Source organism: Apaloderma vittatum, unplaced genomic scaffold, assembly GCF_000703405.1.
Source record: "Apaloderma vittatum isolate BGI_N311 unplaced genomic scaffold, ASM70340v1 scaffold9319, whole genome shotgun sequence".
Lineage (NCBI taxonomy): Eukaryota > Metazoa > Chordata > Aves > Trogoniformes > Trogonidae > Apaloderma > Apaloderma vittatum.
In genome coordinates this window covers 805-28,672 of record NW_009735767.1, presented here as the reverse complement: position 1 = coordinate 28,672, position 27,868 = coordinate 805, and the positions used below count along the sequence as shown (strand labels likewise).

The 27,868-nt window shown below is 38.5% G+C and overlaps 1 protein-coding gene across 1 annotated transcript; it reads left to right on the top strand.

The window, feature by feature from the left end:
* Nucleotides 1-507: 507 nt before the first annotated feature.
* On the top strand, nucleotides 508-27,868 carry LOC104269369 (semaphorin-3A-like; the record flags this gene model as incomplete). The annotated part of the gene is made up of 5 exons (XM_009876710.1): nucleotides 508-592; nucleotides 25,034-25,176; nucleotides 26,362-26,476; nucleotides 26,575-26,644; nucleotides 27,724-27,868. Coding segments are annotated over exons 1-5 (558 nt in total), but the record flags the coding sequence as incomplete, so codon positions are not given.

The window sequence follows — 27,868 nt, the reverse complement described above, 5'->3', positions numbered from 1 at the left end:
AGGACTTTCTGAATCAAGAATGAATGAACTAGATTCTCCAGTTCCAAACATGGAATCACAAACCCCCAGTAGGTTGAGAGGAACCTCTGGAGGTCTCCAGTCCAAACTCCTCTCTGAAACAGGGTAACTTCACAGCTAGGTAGGTTTTTGGGGATTGCATACTACTGCCTGCCAGGGAGAGGTGTATAAGTTGTCAATGTTCCAGCCTTAGAGTCCAAATATGTTTTTGAAAAGTGGCTGCACTGGCAGTCAGGAGATACAACTCATTTGCCAGAGGTTACAGTTAAATTCTGAAGTGAGAAAATGGGTCTAATTACATATTTTCAATGACAATACATTGCATGTGGCTTACTGCTTTGTAATTTTCTCATTATCCCTATTAGTGTAATATAAACATAGGACTGACAGCTTTCTATGACTTACCATGACTGGAAAATTGAGAAATGTTCCTTACAATTATGTCCTCCCACAGATGGAGAACTGTATTCTGGCACAGCAGCAGACTTCATGGGCAGGGACTTTGCCATTTTTCGAACTCTGGGGCATCATCATCCAATCAGAACAGAGCAGCATGACTCTCGGTGGCTAAATGGTATGTAAAATGTACATTTATCCAGTTATGTTCATCTAGCCATTAAAGTCTAGTACACAGCTTAATTCCAGCAACATCTGTGACATATATCCCCTTCTTTTATTTGGAACAGAATTTTGTCTTAAAACAGTTAAACTAATTGAAAGTGATTTATAAAGAAGCATTTTTGGTTTAATTACATTGAGATTTGTGGAGCGTGATTAAATTTAAAACATACACTGCAACTAACACAGTCGTGCCACAGGAGCAGATTGCTGTCGAGCACAAGTTGGACAGAAGCTTGAGGTTTGTGGAGGCATCAGCCACACGTCAACACACTTGGACAGGACTGTGCCTTGTAAAGGCTTCAATTTTTTCCTAGATTCAAGAGAATCTGACACTGACCACCACTGTCCAGCAAACAGTGAATCAGCAGAGCTTCCTGAGCAGGCCAGAGTTGTCAATAGTTGGGAAAAAGTGAAAGGGGTCTTGGGCATTCCAAACTGTTTGGTTTAAGAATATCTAATAGTTTAACAAGGCATAAGAGTTTGCCTTATTGTGTGGATATTATTAATCAGGCCTGTAGTTTTTTATATGTGTGTATGCAGAGAAAGGGAAAGTTTTAGAGAAAATCTGGTTTTGACTTCGTGCACCAAAATACTTAAAATGCATCTGAGTACTCTATCCAAGTTCTACTGAACTAAAAATTTGAATAGCTTAAATGGAAATTACACTTGGCTCTAGCTATACAAGGATATGAGCATTTTAGAAATGTGAATTCATCATCTGAAACAGCTGACATTTGATTTAAGTGAGCCAGTAATACTAACTGTGGTTACTCTGAGTTAATTTATATTTTAATTTTATAAGAGTTAACTAGCTGCTTTTGCTGTACACACAGCTTGTGTCTGCACTCCTGTTTCTGAATTCACAGAGTATATTGCTCTTATATACTTTTCACTCTTAGGCACATTATTTATGTCTGTGCTTAGGTCCAGATTTCCTTATGTGGTTTTGCAATTTACTGCAAACTGTTCACACAAATTTTTAGCATGTAAGAGCAGACTATGTTTTAACAACACAGTTTCTTATTAGCTACAGTCAGGAACTTCCAGTACGATACTGGTTATCATATTAGCTGTATATACAATCTGTAACAAAACCAATCCCTGACTCATTATTAAAACCAAAAAGTACTATTGCAAGTTGGATAAACAATTATATATATGACATGTACATTGACTGTATGCATCAGATAAATGTGCGTATGAGGAGTTGTATGAATCTGTATTGTAATAGGACAAGTTGTATAAATCGGATGTTTGTCTAGTTAAATTTAGTTTCGTTGTAATTCATGTGGACTACTGTGAGAACAGAATCAGGTCTATCACATGTCATTTCTACAGTCCATGCTTGTCCAGTAACCCAGAAATATTGCTCATTGTGTTATTTTGTTATAATAATAGATGAGATTTCTGGACTTCAAGAGACAGTAAAGTACAAAGGTTATAGACATATCCATCTGTCTTGGTACCTGGTAGAGTAATAATGTGTTAAAGACAACAAAACACCCACTTTTGTTATGATAGTCATGATGACATAAACTCCAATCATGCAAGCAAAATCTGCTTTTGTGCAGTAGATTTGCACAATGACAGCTGAGTCAGGAGGATTTATGCAGTGGGAAAGCACAGCCATTGTCCACAGCCCCTGTACTTCATCGCTGAAAATGTGTCATTCCTTTGTGGATTCGGTTATCAGTCTTTCAGCACTAAATGTGAGAACTGCTTTTCCCAAATTAGCACCAAGTGTACATCTGACAGGGGGCAGAAATCACAACTGCTTTGTGCTCAAGATGAGGAGGAGAAGATAGTTGCACATAAAGAGCTGACGAACCTCAAGCTCTCTAGAATTTAAGTGTTGTCCAAAATGAGTATAAAGGTAGAAAGTAGTATTTATGATATCACAGGGTGAAGATGATTTTCAACTCTATATGCCTGCATGGAAAGTTTCATGGTATTTTCTTTTTAAAAAAAGGTAACAATCAAACTGAGGCCTTTAGAAATTATTCTCATAATTTTCTGTATTTAAGAGAGAATGATCCTTAGGTACTTTTTGAAATCTATCTTTCTGTAGCAACTTAATAATTTTGCCTTCCTAATATGGAAAGGTTGGCTTGCTTAAAATCTGCACTGCAGTGTTCCTATTAAAGGCTTTAAGACTTTACTGTCAATTTCCCAGTGATAACATCTTGGCAGCCTTGCCACACAGTACTCCTGATTTCAACATCTAACAGGGAAATCCAAAAATTATAATTGTTTGGGTTTGAAACTCTGCAGGCATGCCAGTCCTTTATTTTTTTTCTTTTTTCGTTTGTCTCTTTTTAAATATAATTATAAAAGAAGCATTGTGTTTGCATGTATGTAAAGTACTTTTAATTGAACAAGCTCTCACTGAAGGATGAGGTATACTCTACTTTCTTAAAGATCTGTATGAACTAGTTCTGAAATTTAAGTTTACAGACCTTTATACATGAATTGCTGTGTAGTGGTGTGTTTGCTTTCCTAGATGCTTTCTACAGTGTGCTTAGCCTCAGGTTAAAATCCACTGTTCTAATGGACATATACTGAAAGCTGGATAAGAATGACAGATCTCATCAAACTTGCAAAGAGAAATCCTCATCCCCATGGAGTTTAATTGCTAGGCAGTGAGATAGCCAGTTTAAAGTCCTCCCTCATGTTTACTTCATTAAGAGAAGGAAATTGAAACTACTTTTCCCATACTAAGGCTAAGTTCAGAGCTGACATGGTGCAGAAAAAACAGCTGCTTGGTACCAAAAATGGAGAGGAGAAATGAGTTGCATGTGAAGAGCTTGCAAACTTTTCCTAAAATTTAGGTATCATTCCAAGCTGGTGTGAAAGTGGGACAACACTGAACAGAGTGACTAAGTATAAATAGGAATGCAGAGTTCCTACAGAGATCACACAGTAACCTTTTGGAGATGCTCCACCTTCTGTAAGAAGTTAAATGTTGATAGGAAGAGGGCTTTGAACTGTGCCCAGCCCAAAGGAAGGTGCTGACCAGCAGCTCTTACAGACATTTAAAGTCTTTTAAAGGTATTAAATACTCACAGGCTTTTAAAGACATTTCACTTTGTATAAATAATTAAACAATCACCAAGCCAAATAAAGCAGGGGAGACTGATTCTATAGCGACGTAGTTGAGGCATTCATCTAGAAGGTAGAGAACCATACATCAGTCACTGTAGCAGTGTGTATTTAATTATTGATACAGAGTTGGCCAGATGTGACTTGGAGGCATTTGCAAAAACACAGTAAAATGAGTTGGTGCTCAGGGAACTCATCTTGGATAAGAAAAGCCACAGTTCAGTGCCCTGGACTGAATCATGTACTTTGTTATAAGCCATGTATATGCTCGCCTTGGGTGTTATTGCCTCCTCTGGTAAGTGCATGGTGTTTCTCTACACAAAAAGCTTTGACAGTATTAGCTGATGCCAGCTAGGGTCAAGAATAATTTTGAACTCTTAGAAAAAAAATCCTGAAGTTGAAAAAAAAGTCTCCTGTCCAGCTTTGCTATGTCTTTGATCGTATACATATACCTTGGAGAATCTTGCCTATAGGCAAACCTCATGTTTTCCTTTAAACATGCCTCTTGTAGTTCAGAGCCATCAGAAGCTGCTGCTGTTTCAAGAAAACATAGATGAGGTCCTGCTTCTGTGAAATGCTGCAGCAATTAAAAAAAAAAAAGAAAAAAAAAGACGAGCTTTTGCTGTACATCATCCACAGCAGCATTCACGCAAGGGCTGAGGGCATGGCTGGAGGCAAACAGGCAGAAATGGCAGTGCAGTGTACCAAAGCAAATGCTAAGCAATGCAAAAGCAATGTACTGAAGGCAGGTTTTTGAGCTGAGGGTTAAGGGAGTGGAAGCAAAGCTTGGAGCTGCTCTCATCTTCCCTGACTTGAGCACAGGGGATCTGGCCTTAAGTTGTTAACATTTGGTAAAATGAGTAGCCATAAACATTTATTTTAAAAGCAAAACAGAGTTGGGCTGCAGTAGATTTGAAAGGAAATGAAATCACAAAAGCTGCATTAAGATAGTATTATGAATCTGGTTTGCGCCCCAGAAAATGGAGGGAGAACTGGCCTTGCTCACCTTCCTTGCTAGGCCTGGGGTTAAGAGAGACTATCAGTCTGGATTTGCAGCCTTGGCTTGGAATTTATTTACTTTTTATGGGTTTAAACAATCTCTCTGATATTATTTTAGCATACTTTTCATGGCTTAATTTTTAAAATGGGGTAGTAGCTGTGCTTAGTCCTCTGGGGTTATTGTCCTTGGTAATCTTTACTTTACGGTTACATAAACAGCTGAGAATTATAGAAGCTGAGCGACTGTTCAATAAAAAAGAAAATGCTCTCTTAAATTTCACAGGCTCCCAGGCAGGAAACGTGGACTTGATACTCTGCTTGCATTCATACAGAACTTTAGCCATCACTTTATGTTTCTTCTGCTCTTGGTAGTTTGTAGGATGTCCCAGCATTGGCAACGTGCAAACATTATTTTGAGTTAACATATATATTGTACTGTATATAGCAATAGAAAGTCAAGATTGTAGCTAGTTTACAGGATTTTTACCTCTCTAATAAAATGTATTAAATGTGTAAAGATGTTTAGAAGTGAATATTTGTTCTTTTGCCACTACTCTTGCTGAGACTTGGATGTGGTCCTTTGCTGGATCCTTGAATCTCTAACTTGCCTTTAGTCACCCACACCAAGCCCTTTCCCCACCTATACATTCCCACTGACGCCTCCTTCTTTTGTGTCACACCCTTGGCCCTAAATGCCTTCCTAGTTTCCCACTTTCCAGCTCATCTTCTACACATTCCCAATCCAGATATACAGAAGGCACTAAAATACATTCCACAAAGGTAAGCAGGTGTGGAAACTGGCTGACCTGCAAGCACAGACAGTACACAGCCTCACTGGTACCTGAGAGTTGTTTCATAAAGTACATCTGAGGCATTCTTGGAGAAAGGTGGCAGATGCTACAAGTACAATAAATCTCCAGGAAGAAAACAGGCAAAGGATGTATTTAGTCTTCAAATAAGAGCCCTTAAACCGTAGGGGGAATGAAATTAGAAAAAGATGCCCAATAGAAGTAGTCAGTGAGGCAGCCTAGCTGGTAGTAAGAGGAACTTGGACAACATGTTCTCATGTGGCACACTTAGGTGACATTGCAAGAGACTGCGGTGAGTAGACTAAGAAGTTTCTTCCAGGTCTGCATTCCCATAACTTTACAAGAGCATATTTAAACAACTTTATTAGGGAAAAGAGTGAGGGGATTTTTTTGTGTGTGTTTTTTATTGTTGCTCTTTTGGTTGTGTTTTTTTATTCCCCACAAGGTTCTCTTGCATTTAAAATATAGATTTCTATATTTAAAGGAAATTAGTCAGCTGATTTCTCCTATCATGTAGGCTGGTGTGGACCAAGTCCTCCACTTTCCCACCACTATTTATACAGGCATGAAAACTCCAACCCTTGCAGGAACAAAACATGTCCATATATGCAAGTCTCATTTCTCACTCAATACACCCTCCCACCCTCATTCCCATTATCTTCATTTCTAAGAATAGTAATAAATAATTTCACACTGATAAATTCCATGTGTGACAAATGCTAATGTCACCTAACACAGTGCTAGAAAGTACTCAGAAACTATGGTGACGGTGGCATGATAATGTGAACAGAATGGCATACAAACTCAATTTACAGTTTGGGTTTTTTCTCCCTTAAGTCTTTAGAGCCAAATTTGAGCGACTGAATATGAATTTTAAATTGTTTTTTTCTCCTTCCAATCTAATAAATCTTTTCTCTATACATTTTAATTGCAACACGTTCTTTTTCTTTTGAAAGAAATGTAGAATTTCTGAAATCTCAAAATGATTACTTCTGTCTTAATGAACTTGCCATTTATACTGTCACTAACTTGAAATAGTTATAGCTTAGGAAACCACAGGTCCAGCTGAATACTTGATGAGAAATTATTCATATATTTGAATCGGTTGACTCATCCTGTCTGATAACTGCTCCCTGTACCTTTATGCAAAGTAAGAGAAACATTTAATTCGGAAATGAAAAGACCAAGTAGCAATTAGACCATGTGCTTTACAGTTCCTGTGAATCTGAGGAAGAATGTGAAGATGGTGGGTAAAGACAACCAGAAAAATTATCATCTCCTATCAAGTGTCCTAAATGAAATTATATTAAATACATTTAGGAAATAGATGTCTCTCTCCCTCATTCTCTCCTCCCCACATCCCTGTCCCTCCTGGTCTAGACTCAGGCTGTTTTCTTTATTGAATTTCAGTGCTGTGGGTGAGTTTTTGTTGCATTTAGGTATGAAAACTGATAAAAGTAGTCAAAGGGTAAGTTTTGAGGCTGGAGTGGAAAAACTGTGTGAGAAAGATGAAGCAGATGAGGACATTCCCCTGGTCTGACCGCACATTTTGAAGACTTCCTGACACTCTAGAGAATATGACCTGGGGCAAAAAGCCTTGCATCAGTAAACACATTGGTCTGAGCCATAGCCACAGTATACTTGGGGAAGTTAAGATGGTACAAATTAGTCCAGGAACACCTGACTTAGAATATGTGTATATCACATGGTTAACCATAAGCTCATTTATTGGTTTTAACTTGGTCAGCCTTATTATCCACACCAAAATAATGGTAGCTTAGAGTGTAGATTAGAAGTTGTACATTGCTGCAGTTCATACTGTGGCTCTTCTGTTAGAGCATAGAAGATCAAAAATGCTGGGGGAGCTCAGAGTAATTTGTGCACTTTTTCCGCTGGAGACCAGAGAATTTTGTCTGCTGCATGCAGTGCATTTTTAGGACAGAAGTTCTGGGCTCTCCAAAGAAGCACAATGGGATAGTACCCCAGTCCCAAACAAATTAGTGCAGTGTTTCTCTCTTAAACAGAGACTTGAAAGTCATTGCCAGCTTGGGGATCTACACGCACCCATGTGCACTGAAACGATCTGTTGATGATGTGCTTCAGAACTGCTGAATTTTAGGAGGCTGATATCAATGGTGAATATATCTAGGTGACAATGCAGTAAATCCTCATGACCTTCATGTCAGGGTGAGACCTGGGAGTGTAGCGCTTCCCATCACTCAAGCTCTGACTTTTCTGGAGAAGAAATTGGCTGAATGAGCCAGAACAAGCTCTGCCTAGGTGCTAGATATCGATAAATCAGTGCACCTGACTGTACAGGGCAAACTGGGTGATCTCTCTTGGGTGTTTGGAATCAAATCTGATGATCCAGGTGAGTTACTTTTTATAGATGTAGCTTTAAATGAACAAATCAGAGTCTCATCTTCCACTTCCAGCAGCAGGAGCTGTGTAAAAACCCATCTGCATGAGTGCATTCCAGCAGTAACACTCTTGATCCTATATGTCTCCAGCTCTGTACCCTTCTCATAGGGCGTAATAAACCCCACCAATTATCTGATTACCAGTTGTCCTATTTTTTCCCAGTGATATTCTGTGTTTGCTAGAGAGCTTTCTTTTTTATTTATTTTATTTTTAAACTAAGAAGAATTGTTTATTTGTATGTATCCATTTCAATGAATAACTCATAGAGTTGGCAATGGACAACTTGGTAAAGTGATGGTAGGTGTGCGTAAGGAAGGCAACAAACTCAAGGTATAACTCAAGCAGTGGTAGCTGTGGCTATAATCTCTAGTAGAAAGCTTACTTTCAGTTAATACATGATTAAAATGACCATATCTATCTATATGTATATGTGTAAATGCAACCATGACCCACATGCCTTAGTTCATAGGAAGCCTCTCCTCTTGCTCTGGAAATGAATTTCAGTAGGGGAAGAAAAGTAGACCACATCTGGAATATTGTGTCCAGTTCTGGGCCCCTCAGTTTAAGAAGGATAAGGAACTGCTGGAGAGAGTCCAGCGTAGAGCAACCAAGATGGTTAAGGGAGTGAAGCATCTCCCTTATGAGGAAAGGCTGAGGGAGCTGGGTCTCTTTAGTTTGGAGAACAGGAGACTGAGGGGTGACCTAATTAATGTTTATAAATGTGTAAGGGGTGAGTGTCACGAGGATGGACCAAAGCTCTTCTCGGTGACAACCAATGGTAGGACGAGGGGTAGTGGGTTTAAACTGGAACACAAGAGGTTCCACCTAAATTTGAGAAGAATCTTCTTCTCAGTAAGGGTAATAGAGCACTGGCACAGGCTGCCCAGGGAGGTGGTGGAGTCTCCTTCTCTGGAGACATTCAAAACCCACCTGGATGCCTTCCTGTGTAACATCATCTAGGTGTTCCTGCTCCAGCGGGGGGATTGGACTAGATGATCTTTCGAAGTCTCTTCCAGTCCCTAACATTCTGTGATTCTGTGATTCTGTGACAAGTGTAGTGTTCAGGTTCTAAGACTGCATTTGCTTTGCTTTTGGTGTAGGCCCCACTTTAAAGATCATGGGTTTCTTTGTAATTATTATTTTTACAAAGATCTAAATCAGTTTAAGGAATAGGAAACTTCAGATTAGGTGGGAGGATGCCAAAGACAAAGCCTATGTGTTACAGGCCCTGCAAATTCAAATAGGTTTCCCATGATCTCTGAGAGCTCTATGAGGGCTCATCACAGCCCTGGTGCTTGGAAAACAGTGACTTTCAGCTGCAAATCTGTGCCTCCTTTCCTGTTCACAAAAGTAACCAACCAGTTTTTTCAAGAAAAGTTAAGCAGAAATCTGCTTGTAAGGAATCACACAGCAGAATACTAATTGATTTAAACAAAGCTGGAATGGGTCTGTTACAGCCCCTTTCATTGGGATATGACATACATCTGAATCTTTTTTTTTTCTATGTTCTTGTGGTGTTTTGTGGTGTTTTGTTTTTTTTCTCTTCTGCCCTAGCCATCAATTTAATGAATGTTGACCCTGTCAATACCAATTTCCTCTTCTCAGGCTACCACATCCAGAGTTTGGTGGGCATTCAATAGAGATTTACTGTTGACTGGGTAATTTGAGTTCATGTGTGTGGTGAAAAATTAGTGAGGAGAATTACCCAGAAAAGTGGATGCCATGACAATGCATGTCACCATGGTGTGACCAGCTCTACTGACATAGGTTTCAAAAGCTCTCCCCCTGTGAAAATGGGGCCTGTTTGCAAATTAATTAGTTTCTGGCAGCAGCTTGATTGTTGACCCAAAGTTTGTAGAGTGGAAAAACAATCAGATTAGTGTGTTCAATATAAAGGCCCAGCGCGGCACTCAAGTGCAGTTTGCCAAACTGTTGAAGCCGTGAATAGAGTGAAACAAATTCTTTTTTGAGAAGCCAAGGCAAAGGTTAAGTGTGATGTGACTAGAGCACGCTGGTCGTGGGGCGTTGGGGGGAGAATTAGAGGTCTGAGCCACACAAAAATAGAGAGTGCTGAGTGCACTGCATTGAACCTAATGAAATTCACAGCTTCAGACGCAAAAGTGTTTGGCAATGTTTTGGTCTGTGTTAAAGGGAGAAATAAGATGGCTTTGTATTAAGACATTTTCTTTATACAGCCATGTGGGACACCAGGGACTGAGCCTCTAAAGGGTACTGGAGACACTTCCTGAGCCTCCACACTGTTTCTTAGCACCTTCAGACTTTGAGATTTCTACCAGTTCCTCCCCACCACACACTGACTCCCTTTATCTCTCATGATTCAATCCAAGCTTCCAGTTCATCACCTCCAACATTTGGGCAGGTTTCTTCTTTTAAATAGTGTTGGTTCTGAGACTCGTGGACAAACATACTAGAAATCAGTGCTTGCAAACCGACAGACTAGCTAGAACTTGTTACTTAGGTACTGAGACAAAAGTTAGATACTAAAAAAACACAGATCAGATCTGTAGCTAGTAATAAATTAGGATAACTAATGCAGCCAAGAAAAATATGCTAATTTCTACTCACTGCAGTGCTCAGCTCATTTCATTAATATGCTTTGTTTCTTCAATGTTTTTCTTTAATATAAATATGCTTTTCAACATCCATTCACTTTTATGCCCCTATAAGAATTCCTTTATGTCAAACAACCCCTGCACATTTAAAAATTATTATTTTCACAGTATGACAAATAGGAAGAAGGAAAATGAAAACGAATGTGGAGGAGACGGTGTTCATGGGCAGTTGATATAGTCTTCTCTTGAGCCAACACGTTGGCCTTATTGGCCTGGATCAGAATACCTGACAGAACTAGGGACATGGGAGGACAGGGCTGCTAAACTGAAAATATGAAGGGCTTCACCACCAGCCCATCAAGTAACTGAGGTGCCAGCACACCCAGTAGAGTTAATAGTGTGAGGATACATCCCCTTAGTCTGTTCCTACCCCTTTTCACCCTTCCAGAAAATTAAAACTGTTAGTCTGCAACCTATACAAACATTGTGATTTGTTCTTGGTAATGGGGCTGAACCTAACCCCCCTTTACACTAACATTCCTGAACCGTGAATTGCTTGTCCCAAAAGGCATTCAGTGTTGCTTGCAATTAACACAACTGATTGCTCAAAGCCGGCACCTGAAGTGGCACGTAGCCAGCTGGAAACATAATTGGCTCTTTAGATGGAGAAACATCCACTTCAGAGTGGAGTTTGCACTGGTGGAATTATTAGTTCAAAGTAAGCCAGGTATTTGAATACCTGGTCTATACATTAAAATCTCAGCTGGCAGACACAACTGAATTAAGTTTCAGACTCAAAGCTTCCCTTTCTCTCTGTCTCTGTAACTTCCCCTTCTCTTTGTTCATGAAATTGTGTAAATTCCAGTCTGAATGCTTGTAAGGCTAAGTAATTGCTTTTGTTCTTTGGGTTATTTAATTACAAATCTCAGTAGATGACACGTCATCTGCACTAAAGGAAGACGTCACATTTGCACAGTTACAGAATCCCAACACAAATGTGTGTGGCAAATCAGTGACTGCAGATTTATTCATGCCCTCTGGGACCTGCACTGCCTTTTCAGCTTAGCATGCAATATGATTTAAATTACAGCTTGTGCAGACCTGTGCCTTGGGATTACACTCCATGTTTCCAACTGTTTATAGTTCAGTGAGCTTTAACCTCTGTGATTCTGAAAATTAAATAATGTCATGGCTGATATCAGACTGATGGCTGGTACTAGATTGCTAAATACTGCCTATTTTTACAACAAAGTGGAAACATTAACATATTTAAAACATTGATAACACATTCCAGTAGTTCAGGATCATAATTCAAAAGCCACACTAGCAAAGAATTGCAAAGCTGATCTTAAACTCCATTCTCAGGGATGTATTCCGACTTCTGTATTTAGCAGAGTTACAGAGCTGACTCTGCCACAGCAGGTCTGGGCCTAATGCGATACTTTGTGATTAGGTAGGCACAAAGAGCATGTAAGATCAAGAAATCTAGATAGAACATCTGTTGTAGTTAAATTTAGATTTGTTAACTGCTTGCAGACTTTATGGTTTTGTTATTTCTGAAATGCTATATCAAATCTTTCATCCTGATGACCCTTTTGTGCTCTAACTGTAAGACATCTCCATATTTCTGTAGGCTTTCAGGAGAAGAGGAGAGAAAACCCCTAGTTACAAAAGTATATATTTAATATGACATGTAATTTCCCAGCAGAGCAGTTTTCATCCTTTTCAGGGTTTAAACTGGTGCAAAAGCTTCCAGTGATTTTTCTTCATTTAGTTCTGCAAACGCGGCGTTTCCCGGATAGCTGCTGTTCTAGCACCACTTGAGCCACTGCGCTGGGTTCCTCCCCAGGTTCCACCAGGCAACACGTACAAAACAAAAAGGTGACACAGATGTCACACCAGCATCATTTAGCCCATAGAGCCTTATTCATGCTCTGGTATAAAGAGACAACAAGAAGAGAAAAGGTCAAATGGGAGAGACAAATGGATACTTATTTTTCACTTCTAAAGGTAACATATTTGACTAAGTAACAGATAAAATAAACAAATAAGCCCCAAATACCTTTTTCACAGAATTGCTGTTATCAGATATGATGGACAGAACAAAAACACACAAAAGAAATAAAGCTTGACAAATGATTCTTCATTTGATGCCCTTAAGTTTTGACAGTGCAAACTGTCAAAATCCTGAACTTTCCATTTTGGTGCACTGCCAAAGCAGTACTTCTTTTCCCTCATTGATCTTTAGAGCGCTCTATATTAATTATCTCAGGCTTCAAAGCCTAGCTTTTACATTTCAGAATGGTGTCTAACGCATCCCATCCCTTGCTATTCGAGTGAATTCCACAGACTTATATTACTGTATCCTTGCTGAATAGCTGGCGGTTAGATTTGATTTTCTAAACGTATAGATAGGTGCTTTTACATACCATACAGTAAAAAAAAAAAAAAAAAGACACAGTAAGGTTTATGGTAATATTGAAGATATGTCAAAGCATAGAGGTATTCACCAGCTGGTAGTTGATAGTCAGAAGCAGTGAGTGACTCAGGAGATAGGATAACATACAGATAAATTACTTTATTATTGAAATGTGGTAACTTTGCTTTTAAGAGCCTCAAATTCAGTCTCAAAAGCAGCAGTGCTGTCTGAAATTTTCCATATCCAAAAGACTGCTGAGAAAAAAACACCAAAATTAGACTGCCATTTGATAAGCCTTTTTAGCTCTTTTCCCTCTGTTCTCAGATCCCTATCACGGGTGGCTATAGGATGAATGTTTCACATGTTAGGAAGGTGAGTCGCCTTGTATTGTTATCAGGGAAAATTACCTCTTACAAAGGCAAGGGTTAAACTGGAAAACTTTGAGACATCTGTCTCTTGTAGGACAACCAGCAGAATTTGATGTTCCTGAGCACTTGGAGCTGCCACAAGCATACTAAGTAAATGAAGATAAAATAATTCCCTTTCAGATTTACCTTTTAAAGCAATAGGCTGGGCTGTGTTTTTGTTAGATTCCCAGATTATGGAAAAGAGCATTTTTAACATATGTTTATACATATAAATTTCATTTCCTGATGGTAGGTTTGTAAAGTTTTCTGTTCAAATAAGCAGAGCAAGATTTGTAGGAAGATTTTATTAGATGAGTTGATATAAGAAGAAACCAGATAACCTTTCAGGGACAAAGCCTTTTTACAGTTGATCATTCAGAAAAACAGAAGAAAAGTTATTTTAAAGACTGGATTACATGTTTTTCCCATTCATTCCACCGCTCATAAGAAATAGTTGAAAGCATTCAGGGATAATACATTATCTGTGAATATGACCTTATATCTGAGGATTGGTGTTTATTGATTCTTTTACTGCCACTTGAGCAAAATTCAATACCCTTATAGATAGTAAAATTGTTCCACTGATGTCAGTGAGATTAATCATATTTCCTGAGCTCTATGATAACATTTGACACACTTTAAAATCTGACAGTCACGGGGCACAGCTCTCTTCACTTACCCACACCTTCAGTCTCTGTTTCCTATTCTCCGGTTTTTCTAAAGGAATTTCCACTAAAGTCAGAAGGAGCTTCATAAGAGGGAAAGGTGCAAAACCTTCCTATGAGATACTTTATGTGGACTAGTGAGTCATCAGCTTTTTTTCACAAGACTGTGTAAATGGATTGTCATTATTAATACTCAGTTCTGCTCGATATTTGACATACTTTCAGCTTTTTTTTTTTTTTTTTTGCCAGACCTGTCGGTGGAAAGCATTCTTTAAAAAAACATTTCACACTTTCTCATTTTCTACTGCATTTCATTCTTTTATATACTTTTGCTAAACTTTCTGCTAGGTCCTCTCCCTGCTGTTTATGTATTACAAGCATGTGTGCTGTAAATTCCTCCCTCACTGCTTTTAAAAAACACTAAAACTTTGAGTATGATACAATGCCACTCCAACAAGTTTTTCATTCTTAAAAGTCACAATAGTACATCAAATATTTCTGAAATGCTGTCAAAGAATAAAAAATTAAAAGAGAATTTCCTTGTATAGAATAAAAGTACATACCAATTGATCAGAATTTGAGAACAACTTTCTGACAGATAAGCCTAAAAAGTAACGTTGCAAGACTTTTCTATCTGAAGCAACTCCATGGTTTTCATCACACCTGTGGTATCCAAATGCTTTTTTTTCTTTTTTCTCTTTAATGAGCAGAACTGTTTCACATCATCAGTAAACCAGTACATTATTTCACCTGGGTACAAATCCTGTTAGTACCTTATGTTGACAGAGGATGAATTAAGTTGCAATTACAAACTATGCTCACATGACTACTGAAAGAGGTTGTCATAACTGATGTTATCATACTGAACACCCCAGATTGTGCTGAGGGGTTTGGCATCTGCTTACTGAATTTTATGTTGCTGGACTACAATGACGGATCAGTTAAAACCAGTCATTCACCCTGCCCTTTCTTCAGTCTTTGCTGCCATCCTTCATTAATCTTATTGTAATGGATTTTGTGTCAAGTGACTTTACACTGGCTGTAAAAGTTAATTATAACAACAAAACCTTTTTCATAGTTTGACAAAATGACCTCAGCTTTGTGGCTAAATCTAAAGGATTTAACAAATAAATTAAATTATAGGAGATTGGATAGGTTAGGAAATTGCTACAGGAGTGTTGTCTGCTGGGTCATTCCCTGGGAACTGGCTGAGGCTGATGATCATTTCCCAAGGAATGACCATACCTCACTGAGAACTGGGATGATGGCAGAGTCCTGTCCAGTTTTTTGACATAACATCAGGAAGAAGATTGTTTTTGCAGCTACATAACCCTTTTCATACACTATAAATTGAACCTGACAGTACAAAATTTGGAAATTGTCTTCCTATTTTGAAAATAGATGATTTTTGACACACGAGCCATATTTGTGGGCAAAGGGTCCTGCTGGAGACAGTGTTGTGCGCAAATTTCTGTTAGAGAAATCTTAAGAGTTTAGGTCTCAAGAGGTATATGGAGCCTGAAGACATACTTGTCAAGCCACTGCTGTTCAGTTTGGGGTTTCATGCTTTTGCCAGTTACACTGCTGAAGGCTGTCCAACTTTCCCATCACTGAAATAGTAGAGAGTGGCCCTGCAGAAAACAAGTTGGGGGTACTGGTGGATGAAAAGCTGGACATGAGCCAACAATGTGTGCTCACAGCGCAAAAGGCCAATCATAACTTGGGCTGCATCAGAAGAAGCATGACCAGCAGATGGAGAGAGGTGATTCTGCCCCTCTGCTCTGCTCTGGTGAGACCTCGCCTGGGTGCTGTGTCCAGCTGAGGAGCCCTCAACACAAGAAGAACATTAACCTGTTGAAGCAGGTCCACAGAGGGCCACAAAAATGATCAAAGGGCTGGAGCACCTCTCCTGTGAAGACAGGCTGAGAGAGTTGGAGTTGTTGAACTCAGAGACAAGAAAGCTCTGGGGAGACTTTATAGTATCCTTCTAGTACCTGAAGGGGCTACAGGAAAGCTGGGGAGGGACTGCTTGCAAGGGCATGCAGCAATAGGATGAGGGGCAATGGTTTTTAAACTAGAGCAAGGTAGATTTAGATTAGAAATTAGGAAGAAGGTCTTTACTACGAAGTGGTGAAACACTGGCATGGATTGCCCAGAGAAGTGGAGGAGGCTCCATCCCTGGAGACATTCAAGGTCAGGCTGGATGGGGCTCTGAGCAACCTGATCTAGTTAAAGATGTCACTGCTCACTGCAGGGGGATTGGATTAGATGACCTTTAAAGGTCCCTTCCAACCCAACACATTCTATGATTCTGTGAAATATGTTTGCTTATTAATCCCCAGCTTTTCCTTACACTGAGCCAGGAACTTGTCTCCTGCAACATGTCAGGAATTTGGCTGATGGTGTTGCTGTAGTATCGTCTCTCTCTGCCTTCAGGACATGCTCTTTTACCCTCTTATTTCCAAGTTGAAAAGAGAAGAATATTCCGTCCAGATGTAACCACACATCTCTCACCATTCTGGAAGGCCTGAGAAAATCACGTTAGTGGAGAGGAACAGGTTTGGTCTCTTGAGTTTTGAGTCATCTACCATAAACCACTTGAGCACTCCAAGGACTTGTGTTTCACCTGTGAATCTTCAGAGCTTACAAAAGGCAGTCTCATACCACACCAAAAGTGTGCAACACCCCAAATCAGAAACATCTTTTGTCTTCAGTGCCTCCATGCTCTACTTCCTCCCCTAATACATCAATTTTTAACATAAAGATTGTGATGTTTAGGTTTTGTCACTCATCCAGAGCTCTAAAGATCTAGGTTACACACTTCAGGCAGAGACTTTCCAGTGTTTTTATTTCCAAGCGTCAATGTCAAAAATTTCAGATAAATGACTAAGAGAGGAAGAAACAGGCTCTTAGCTGGAACTCTCATTAGCTTTTTCTGCAGAGAGGTTAAGAAATACAGAGAATTGAGATTAAAGTATTCCTAAACGGACACAATATGCTGCATGCCTTCCTTCCTGTTCTGTGAATGGCACCAGTTTTCTCAGTTGCCCAATTATTCTCTGAGGGACAAATAAATCAGTTTAAAATTAACAGTGTTGATAGATATACAACACCTTAAAACATAGTCAGCAATGAAAGAGAGGTGTTAATTTTGGTTGTTGTTCGGTAAAGAGATAATAATCACGTCTTTTAAATTAAATAGGTTGGGTAGATCATAAGCATTGTTTTGTGAGAAATCTAATTTATGTTAAGAATTAAGCTATAATTTTACTGAACTTTTGCATTCACTTTTCTTCACCATATAATTAGTCATTATAGGGAATCAAAACTATTGTGTTTTTTTTAGAACAAAGGCTTCAGAAACTAATAATTGCATCAAAGATCAACGTTTTTCTTCCTACAATGTTACTCCCAAGAAACACTCATATCTAATTATGCCTCTAAGGCAGACGAGGAGAGAGATCTCAGGGTAGTGGCACTGCCTAGAGATTTAAGCCTGGGCTGGTACTCAGAGGCTCATTTACACTACTTTACAAGTGTTAAGTGCCTCAAATTAAGGTTGTGCTCCTCTTAAGGTCATTTGTTCCTGCTGCCCTGGGCTGCTTCCAGCCCCTCTCTGGCTCTTCCAGAGGTGCAGCCAAGAGCTCATTGACCAACATAGAATCGCAGAATCACAGAATGTCAGGGGTTGGAAAGGACCTCAAAAGATCATTCAGTCCAGCCCCCCTGCCAGAGCAGGATCACCTAGAGCAGGTCACACAGGAATGTGTCCAAGTGGGTTCGGAATGTCTCCAAAGAAGGAGAGTCCACAACCTCCCTGGGCAGCCTGTGCCAGTGCTCTGTCACCCTAACAGTGAAAAAGTTTTTTCTAATATTTTTGTGGAACATCCTATGTTCCAGCTTGATCCCATTGCCCCTTGTCCTGTCATTGGACGCCACCTGGCTCCATCCTCCTGACTCTCCCCCTTGACATATTTATAAATATTAATGAGGTCACCCCTCAGCCTCCTCTTCTCCAAGCTAAAGAGACCCAGCTCCTTCAGCCTTTGCTTGGAAGGGAGATGTTCCACTCCCTTCGTCATCTTTGTGGCTCTGCGCTGGACTCTCTCCAGCAGTTCCCTGTCTCTCTTGAGCTGAGGGGCCCAGAACTGGACACAATATTCCAGATGTGGCCTCACCAGGGCAGAGCAGAGGAGCAGGAGAACCTCTCTCAACCTGCTAGCTACTCCCCTTCTAATACACCCCAGGATGCCATTGGCCTTCTTGGCCATGAGGGCACATTGCTGGCTCATGGTCACCTTCCAAAGTTCTTTACTTCTCCTTATAGTTATCAAGCCAGCCTGTGATTATATGCCTTAGTATTTTGTTAATACTCTGAATTACACTTGCCCTTCTTTGCTTTTTCCCCAATTATAGTTGTATAATACCATAAAAACCCTCCACTACTTAATTCAGATTTAATGTCTTTCACAATGAGAATGATCCATTGGTGGCACTCAAGGTTAAAGCACTGAAAAGCCACAACGACTAGATTCCTGTTGCTTTATATGTAAGAGTAGAACTGAGATATGCCAGAATTTACACATAGGTCTTTTTAATGTCTGACTTTTTTTTTTGGTATGTTGTTTCATCTATATATTGAAATAATGCAAGACTGATATATTAATATTCTTTTTAATAACTTTAATCCTTGAAAATCTGTAATGTCTTTATGTCACAAAAAAAATCCCACAAGTCACCACTGAAACAGAACAGTGAATTTTTGCAGAGATTGTTTTTCTCCATTTTGAAAATAGTTTTGAGTGAGAAAAAGAATGTGTATGGAATTGAAATTACAAGAAGCCTTAGATAAACCTTGAGCTTTTTAGCCCATATTATAATCTATGTCATCAAAATTGTTTTTAGTAGTATCTGAAAAACTGACAAGCAGGATATGACTTTTAAGAAGAAGCTGTCATAGCTAACACTGTTTTAAGATCATCATTCCTCAGCATTACTCTGGCTTACCTCAAAGACAAACAGCTTGATGAATATCACCAAGCTATAAAACTCTTTCTTTTGAGAATTTCCACTGCAACCTCAGTGAGTGACCACAGGGCTTCTTACCTTGTGACTGCTGCTAACATCTCAATCACGCACGATCTGCAGGCCACACATCCACCTCTGCCTACCCATGGCTTTGAAAACAGCATTTTTAAATTAGGTCTCTGCTCTGTGGTTCAGCCCTGGTACTACCTTCCATGTCAGCATCTGACAATACGTTACCACTCAACCCTTATATTAGCTCTGTAAAAGCCACAAGTTATCCCTTGCACAAAGAGCTTTCCCACCTTGAGGATGTGGTCTGATGCCGAGGACCTTCGCTGTAAGAGGTCAATCCATGAGAGCTCCACTGTGTTTTCCTGAGTCATCAGCTACAAGAGGGATGTGAAAGTTGAAGAATTAAAATAAAGGGACTTGGGAAGGACATCAGTAAAAGCTTTGGTGTTTGTAAACTACATTTGAGTGTGCAAAACTACCAACCAGCTTAGCTCTCTCACCAACACATATTAAAAACGTTGTCCTCCGGTGACCTTGTGGAGCGGGCCCTGCAAGTGCCCGTTTGTGACTGGTGCTGCAAATCCTCCGCTCTGTGGGTAGCAGAGCTTGCTGTGATTGCAAGTTCTGATTTTCTGAGGGCAGTGCTTGGCTCTCTGTGCTGAGTCTCAGTGGACAGGCACTGTGCACAGTTACGAAGTCCTGAGTAGCTGTCTATTTTTGTTGTTGTTAAATTTTTAATTCCAGCTTCCCTTGTCTTGTTCTTCTCCTCAGGGCCCCAGTCACCCTCCAGTACTTCTCATTAAATTATAGCAATTGAAGTTTTACTGAGCATAAAATTTCCCTAGTTTCCTAGAATTTTCTTGCTGTGAACTGATAAATTAGTCATTTTGACCATAAATATACAATAATAGGGGCATCCAGTTCAAACTATTTAGAAAACATTTCCTGAGAGAACTGCCGTTTGGCTTCTGTCAGGTGATGAAGAGATGACCCCAGCTTCTGTTCCCTCAGTTTACTCAGTCTTGACAGCCAAAGGTAATTTCTGTGCCTTCAAGTTTATAGATATTCATTAAAATGCTAATACAATTTGGTTAGAAATCCAATTTATGACTTTTATTCTTTCTTGCTATTGGGGTGGGTGCATGTGTGTATGATTGTTGCTGCTGAAGAGTAACACTTGCAAAAGAACAAACACAGATTGATTTTCCTGAGCATTTTTCTCAACCTGAAGTGCTGAAACAGGCAAAACATGTTTCCATTACTTAACTAAGCAAACAATGGCATATAAATCATAAAGGCAGCTGGACCAAGGTGTCATTTTCATAAAGAGCCAGATTTCTCGTGAAGGACAGTTTAATGGGCTGCTGCCAGGGAAATGTCTGCAGAGCTGGTAATTGCAAGGAGGGCACACAAAATGTGGTGCTACAAAGGTGTCGTGTGGGATCTGAGGAATAGCCCTACAGCCAAGACAACTGGAAAAAGGAGACCGAAAAAGGTGTGTGCTTTAATAATTTGCTTCTTGAGGCTGATTGTTTTAAATAAAAAATCCAAGTTTGTATTTTTAGCTTGTTCACATTGGCTACAAGATCAGAGAAGTGTTTTTAGCTGTAATTTTATTTTGATCGTGTTTATGCTGTGGCTTTGTTTCTCCTTTGATCATGCTTAAACATGTTTCAGACACGTTTGTTTGATGTATACTGTTTTTTAAAGCACTCTTCCACATTGTCAGCTTGTATTTTTTACAAAAAAACAATGAATCACTGCAAAATATTTGCCATCAAATTATTTCTTAAATTAATTTTCCCAAAACATGCTTTCTGGACTTTTAGCCAGCAAGTGACTGCTTTTAAGCAAGAAAGTGTTGAACTGTCGTAATAGAATTTCTGAGTGCCCCACTAACTGGAGACAGTTTGAGGGTCACAGAATGGACAGAAATTTTAAGAAATTTTAAGTCAACCTATCTACCCACGACAGCTGCAGTGCACCAACTTTTACAATTGTCACCAATGGATTTGGATGAAAAACACACTTTTTATTTGGTAAAAGTTCATTCCAGCACTTCTTTTGCGGCTGTGTTGGATATATGAAATAGGTCAACCCTGACTGAATTATTTTAGGCTTCCCATGGGGACTCCTTGATACAGAACCTGTTTAATTTTGCAGGGTGAGGCAGGGCAGTCTCAATACTTGAACATACACATTCATGGATGACATTCTTTCTTCTGCTGCATGGGTGAGCAATTAGGAGAGTCAAGGAGTAGTCCCTCATCCGCGGACAACATCTCCCTTCCCCTCTTCAAAAAAGAGCAATAAAAATATTCTGTGTAGTCCACAGAGAGGCCTGTGTTGCGTGACTGCTGGCCATCTGGCTGATTGATTCATCATGACCCTAAACAGTTAGTTGTAAGCGTGGTCTGAAGCCCTGGAGTTAAATGCAAGTGTGCGTTAAGCCTCAGGCAAGTCAAACAGCTCCTCCGCTAATGAAACAATGAAGAACACGCTCCAGATCACTAGTTCACACCACTCGCTTCTTAGTTTTATAACCTACAAAATTATCAACCACGTTTCTCTCCCTCTTCACACATATAATCATGATGTTGCTTTTATGATCATAATATTCGTTCTGAACAGAAATGAATATATTTCTATTTGCAACAGCGCAAGTGCAGCCTGTTCTTCCTTTCTTTGCTTCATTGCATAGACATAGATCTGTTGTACGAAGAAGGGAAAAAATCAAACATGACCAGGTAACAAAAGCAAGGGCCCTAGAGCATGAAGAAACACTCTTTTATTGACTAAAACACATCGATTTAACCAGATGGTGAAACAGTGTGAGGTTTGCTCAGTAAGAAACACCAGTGTTATTCAACAAAAACCGTTCCATGATGTACAATGGATGTGTTCTAATATAAGGCAGTGTGACCACTTTATTTTCAGGAATGTAGTTAGGATTACTAATCCCTAATTGAAAATCTGAAATAATCCCAGATGAGCCCTGGTAAGAAATGTATACAAAGCATATTCACATGCGCAGTGGCTACAGCAATAGTTATATCTGCCTTCCTCACATCTCTCTCCTCTGCTACCACTCTGACAATTATTTTAAAATACATGTTTTCAATTTTTTAAACTAATATTCTGTCATTCTTTTATCAATCCAGCTTTAATACTAGACTCTCTTACTGTTTCTAGGTTCACTCGAAAAGTTATGAAAGGGAAAGAAAAGAATAATAATATGCTAACCGAGGGCAAGTTTATATAACCTGTACTATATCAGCAATATTATTTACTCAAATAGGACTCCCCACAGTATCTTCATAGGCCAATGTAAAGTTAGATTTTGATGCCTGATAAAATAGTGATTTATTTTAGAATTTGATATCTTGTGATTTACAAAACCCATTGTGCTAGAAACAAATCATTGAACCATTTGGGAATCTATTTAGGTTTTGGTTAAATGATATTTTTACCCTTTTTCATTAAGACCTTAAGATTGTAAAAACAATGTATTCAGACAAGAAGGTCTCCAGATCCAGTAGTCCATAACAATGTCTACTGATAGGTATCCTCTTTCTCTGATATATCCTTACAGAGGCTGTGATGCAGAAATTTTCCAGCTGTAGCCTTGTGTTTCTTGTGATACAAGTTGAATTCAAGGCCCTGGTAGATTATATATATAAAAAATAGATATTTGCAATGGTACAATGTAGTCTATTTGTCTTGGACCACATATCAGTGTTACCTGAAAGCTATTAAATGCATGCTAGAAAGAAAGAAAGCAAATATATTAGCTTAAGTTACTGGGGTTTGGAATGGAGAGCTTAAGCTCCTTACGAATTTTTGATGTTCTCAGAGGTCTAAAAAGATTTATTTTAATAGACAATAGGTAACAGACACAGTTTCACAAAGATCTGTTCCATGGCCTGTGTTGTTCAATGTGTTCATGAATAACCTGAAAAAGAGCTTGAGCATCAGGATGAGAAAATTTTTCACACGATACCAAGTTATTCAACATAGTAAGACAAAGGAAGACTGTGAAGAATTACAAAAGGATCTTATGCAACTGGGTAGCAAAGCAATCAAATGACAAATTAAATTATACTTGATGAATGATGTAGTGATAAACCATGGGGAAAACCATGAGGAAAACATTCCTATCTTCACATATAAAACGATGGACTCTGGACTGAACATGACCAATGAAAAATGAGGATCTGGGGTTATGGCACATGAAGTTCCATAAAAATTTTATATTACTCCTTAGGAACTGACAAATCTATATTAAATACTAGAAGTTAATAGAAAAAGAGCAAAGAATTCAACAAAGAGCATTGCTATAACCCTTGTATAAGAGCACAATTAATCCGTATCTTGAACACTGTGAGTATTTCCAACGTAAGAATTAAGAGGTACCAAATGATGTTAGTGAGATGGATGTTCAAAACATGAAATCACAAGTAGATTTTAGTTCTCTAAATTGTGTACATGAGGAACCAAGTCCAAAAGGACACTAAGAATGCTGGAAATATGCATGAATTCAAGAAGAGTCTATGCAGATAACTGGATGAAAAATCTATTGAGAGTTACGAAGCACGTAGAAAACAACCAAGCTCAGGGAATCAGCTACACTGGAGATTATTCTGGGAGAGTGTTATCTGTACTTACCATATTCTTTCTTTTTCCCAGATAATTACTTCTGGACAATGTCAGGGTCTGCATATTCATCTAAGTAAACCTTGGTCTAAGTCAGTATAATCATTCTTATGTACTGTGTATGTATTTATATACATATATACATACACAGAGAGTACATGAGAATATATACACATGCACAAAATTATGCACTATGTACTCATAAAATAGAAGCATTTGAACACGTACATGCATATATAAATATATCAAAATATATTACTTACAATGCTGCCATCCTTAATAAGGCAAAGGGTTTCACAGGACAGCTAGTGCAAACTGGCAAAACAAAGTACAGTTCGTTATTTCCATGACTGTATAGCAATAAACATTCACTGAAAAGATGTTAATGCATGACACTAAAATAGCTTATAATTTCACATAGGAACAGGACTCTGAGTAGTTAAATATAGTTCACAGTTAATTATCCCAGCAGGATGTAAAATGATTATAAAACAGACTGGTAAATCTGTTGGATATGTCTTCTTTTTCCAAATATAGTGAAAGACACCAGCTGAAATATCCCTGTAAAACACAGTGATGAGCCAGACTCACCACTTGTATGAATTTACTATTATGATTTCTATGAAATTCTCTCCCAAAACTTCTTTCCACCATTTTACGTAACTGATCAATATGTCTGCATTTTGTATATTTTCATTTGTTGATTTGTCTTATTTATCGTCAGATAATACTATCACTGTAATTGTCAAGAAATTAATGTATTATACAAAAGAAAAATAAAAAATGACAAGACAAGGTATTTCAAGAACTTGAATAGAAATTCAGAAATTAATTTCTCTTCTGAAAACAAGACAAAAATGTTGGGGCTTGGGGTATCATAATGTGGAATTAGACAAGATCAATTAAAACTATTTTTTTGCTGATTTTTTGATAGTAACACATTAATACTGTCCTAGATATAAAATACTTTCTTTATATTTTTTTTATTTTTGCTACCAAAGTTAAAATATCCAGAAACAAGAAAAATGTCAGCAGCAAATACATGGAATTAGGAAGCCATGCTGTAGTGTTATATAACCATTTGTAAAGAGATGGCATGTGTGTTTAATTGCTCCAATATTTAAGATCTCTTCATTAAATATCTGGCAAACATCTCTATTAAAGATAAGACGAATGTTAATGAGTGATGACATACCTAGCATTTGCTCTTTGATTCAAAGACTGATTTTTGGCAAGCAAGGTCACAATTTAGAAGGCAAATGATTCAGTTCGTGAAGTAGTAACATGCACAATGGCATTGTCTTCTCAGATCCCAGGTTTATTAGTGCTCACCTGATACCAGAGAGTGACAATCCAGAAGATGACAAAATTTATTTCTTCTTCCGTGAAAACGCAATTGATGGAGAGCACACGGGAAAAGCCACTCATGCCAGGATAGGGCAGATCTGCAAGGTAAAATGATGACTTCTTCGTGTCACCTTGAGTACACTTGCAGGATACTTTGCAAGTGATTTTAAAAACTGCATTTTTGTGCCTGTAAAGTACACTTTGTATTAACACTGGCATTGTTCTAAGACATCATCCCAAGTAAAAAATAGGGGATAACACACCTACAGGTATACTATTCACTTCTCCTCTGTCTGAGGAAGCTTCATGAATGATGATTTTTAAAAGGTTTTAAGTATCTTCTGACGCTTAGAATGTGTCTGTAAAAGAGAGAATCTTTTACAGGAAGTATAATACTTCCAGGTAGGCTAAAAGCATTTGAAGAATTCACTTTTTAAAGGAATGTTAATACCTTTCCATTCTCACATTAGTGAAAATCTTTAAAACAGAGCCAAAGGAAGATTCTATTTAATGAAACAGTGGCTTAAGTTTAGCTGTAGAAATGGGCAACTATTCAGAAGACCTTTAATGAGTCCCTCATCCACACTGAAAAATGACCAAATATTTTTCTAACAGACCTTTAAAAAGATTTCTGCAGATGAAAATATAAGGAAAAATGTTGTACCTTTGCCAATAGTAAAGTTTCATGTTAATTCATAAGCGCAGTTTCAATTTTTCTCCTCAAATCCATAGGTAGTTGCTTGAAAACCAAATATTTTATAAGCATGGAGCTTTTGGTGCACAAGTTTTACAGCTATGAAACTGATCCCGCTGTTCTGGCGCTTTTATCTACTTTGTTCACTTGCAACTTGCATTTCTACCTTTTTGCTGCCCGGTAAAGAATAATACATTCCTTCAGCTTTAACAGCTCATGACAGCCTGAGAGCTCTGGAGCAAAACATTCTGCCTGTCTTTCTCCAGTGTTATTACAATTCATATTTTAATATTCATATTACAATTCATATTGTAATATTCATTTTACAATATGTGAAGAGATGTGGGGATTTTGTTGGTTTTTTTAAGTGATATGCTACTATGAAATATGTCATGATACAATGTAAAAAAACCCTAAAAACAATTCATAATTAGTGTATTTGACAACATAATAATGTTTTTTATGTAGAAAGTATATTATTTTATCTGTTTTCTGTAAGTAGCATCTTGTGGTTCTTTACTGTATTTTCTCTGCACTCTGTTGATACTTCAAACAAAAACTTACTAGATATTATTGCAAAATACTTTTGTTATTAGAATGACTTTGGTGGACACAGGAGCCTTGTTAACAAGTGGACAACTTTCCTCAAAGCACGCCTGATTTGTTCTGTGCCAGGACCCAATGGCATTGACACGCACTTTGATGAATTACGTAAGTGGCAGAAATGGCTCTGAATAGCAAAATATTTTCAGGTATTATCCATTTGAATTTAACTTAGTTTTCTTTGCTGTTTCTTGTTCTTGTTACAGAGGATGTATTCCTAATGAACTCAAAAGACCCCAAAAATCCAATAGTCTATGGAGTGTTTACAACTTCCAGGTATAGAATGTGTCATTTTACCTGCATGGAAACTTGAGTGGCTGCTCGTTTTAAAGAGGTCTCTTTGTTACAAATGTTTTTAAGAAACACAAAATTTTCTTAACCTTTGAACTGAGCAGTCAGTGGCAGTAAGAAGTAATGAATTAGGTCTCTTTTCTTATGAGCAATGTACATCATCACTCTGAAGCTGGTAATCACAAAGACTGTCAGTTTCTCAGGCTGTTCTTGCCATTGAATTGGCTTTTTATAGAATTTGTAGCCCTTTCCACACAAACCTGGAAGAAATAACACGTGCATAAATACATGCTTGTTTGGGGGCAGGGTAAAATTAAAAAAAACAACTGTGGTTTGAGAAACTAGCTACACAAGGAGATATTAGTGAAAAAATATTGATGAAAACTGGAATGTTTTACGATCTTTCAAAAGTTTGTTATTGAACCACATATAACTGTGACTTGAATGTTGTGGTTTTACTGTGCTTTCACCAAGAACAAACTGATACTTGTAGTTTTGGCCTGAGGATGGTTGCAGTACTGGTTGTGTTGCCACTTTTATCTGTGAAGGACTGAAGTTTTAGTTTCTAAGCAGAAAGAATGTTTCTAGTGATCACCAGGCATAGAAGAGGGAGATTTACAAGTCCTTACTGTCCTCTGTAAGAAATCTCAAGGTAAGAAACAACCCTGAAGTTTGCGTATGTGCTGCCCAAATGACGGAAGAGGCTGCTAAAAAAACATAAAGAAAAATGTGAAGTGTAGGGAAGAACTGAATAGGCCTCTGGGGACAGCCCTGCTGAAGTTTGTTCAAACTAGGGCTTTGGCCTTCTGGGGACAATACGTCTTAAAGAGTGGAATAGCAGCCATCTGCTTCGCAAAACCATCTGAGAGATCGTATCAGTTATGCTGAACTTTCACAGGAGGTGAGTTAGGATTGCTCTGAGAGCTTGTCAGAGTTTTGATAATCAGCACATGCAGTAAATTAGAAAGCAACAAGCTGCTATTCCCAAAGCGCTTCCACTCAGTTAAACCGCCTGATAATTTAAAGAACCTGGTTTGATTTTTTTTTTCTTTCCTCTTTTTTAGTAATATCTTCAAGGGGTCAGCGGTGTGTATGTATAGCATGACTGATGTGAGGAGGGTATTTCTTGGTCCTTACGCCCACCGAGATGGCCCGAACTACCAGTGGGTTCCCTACCAAGGTCGAGTGCCATATCCACGGCCAGGAACT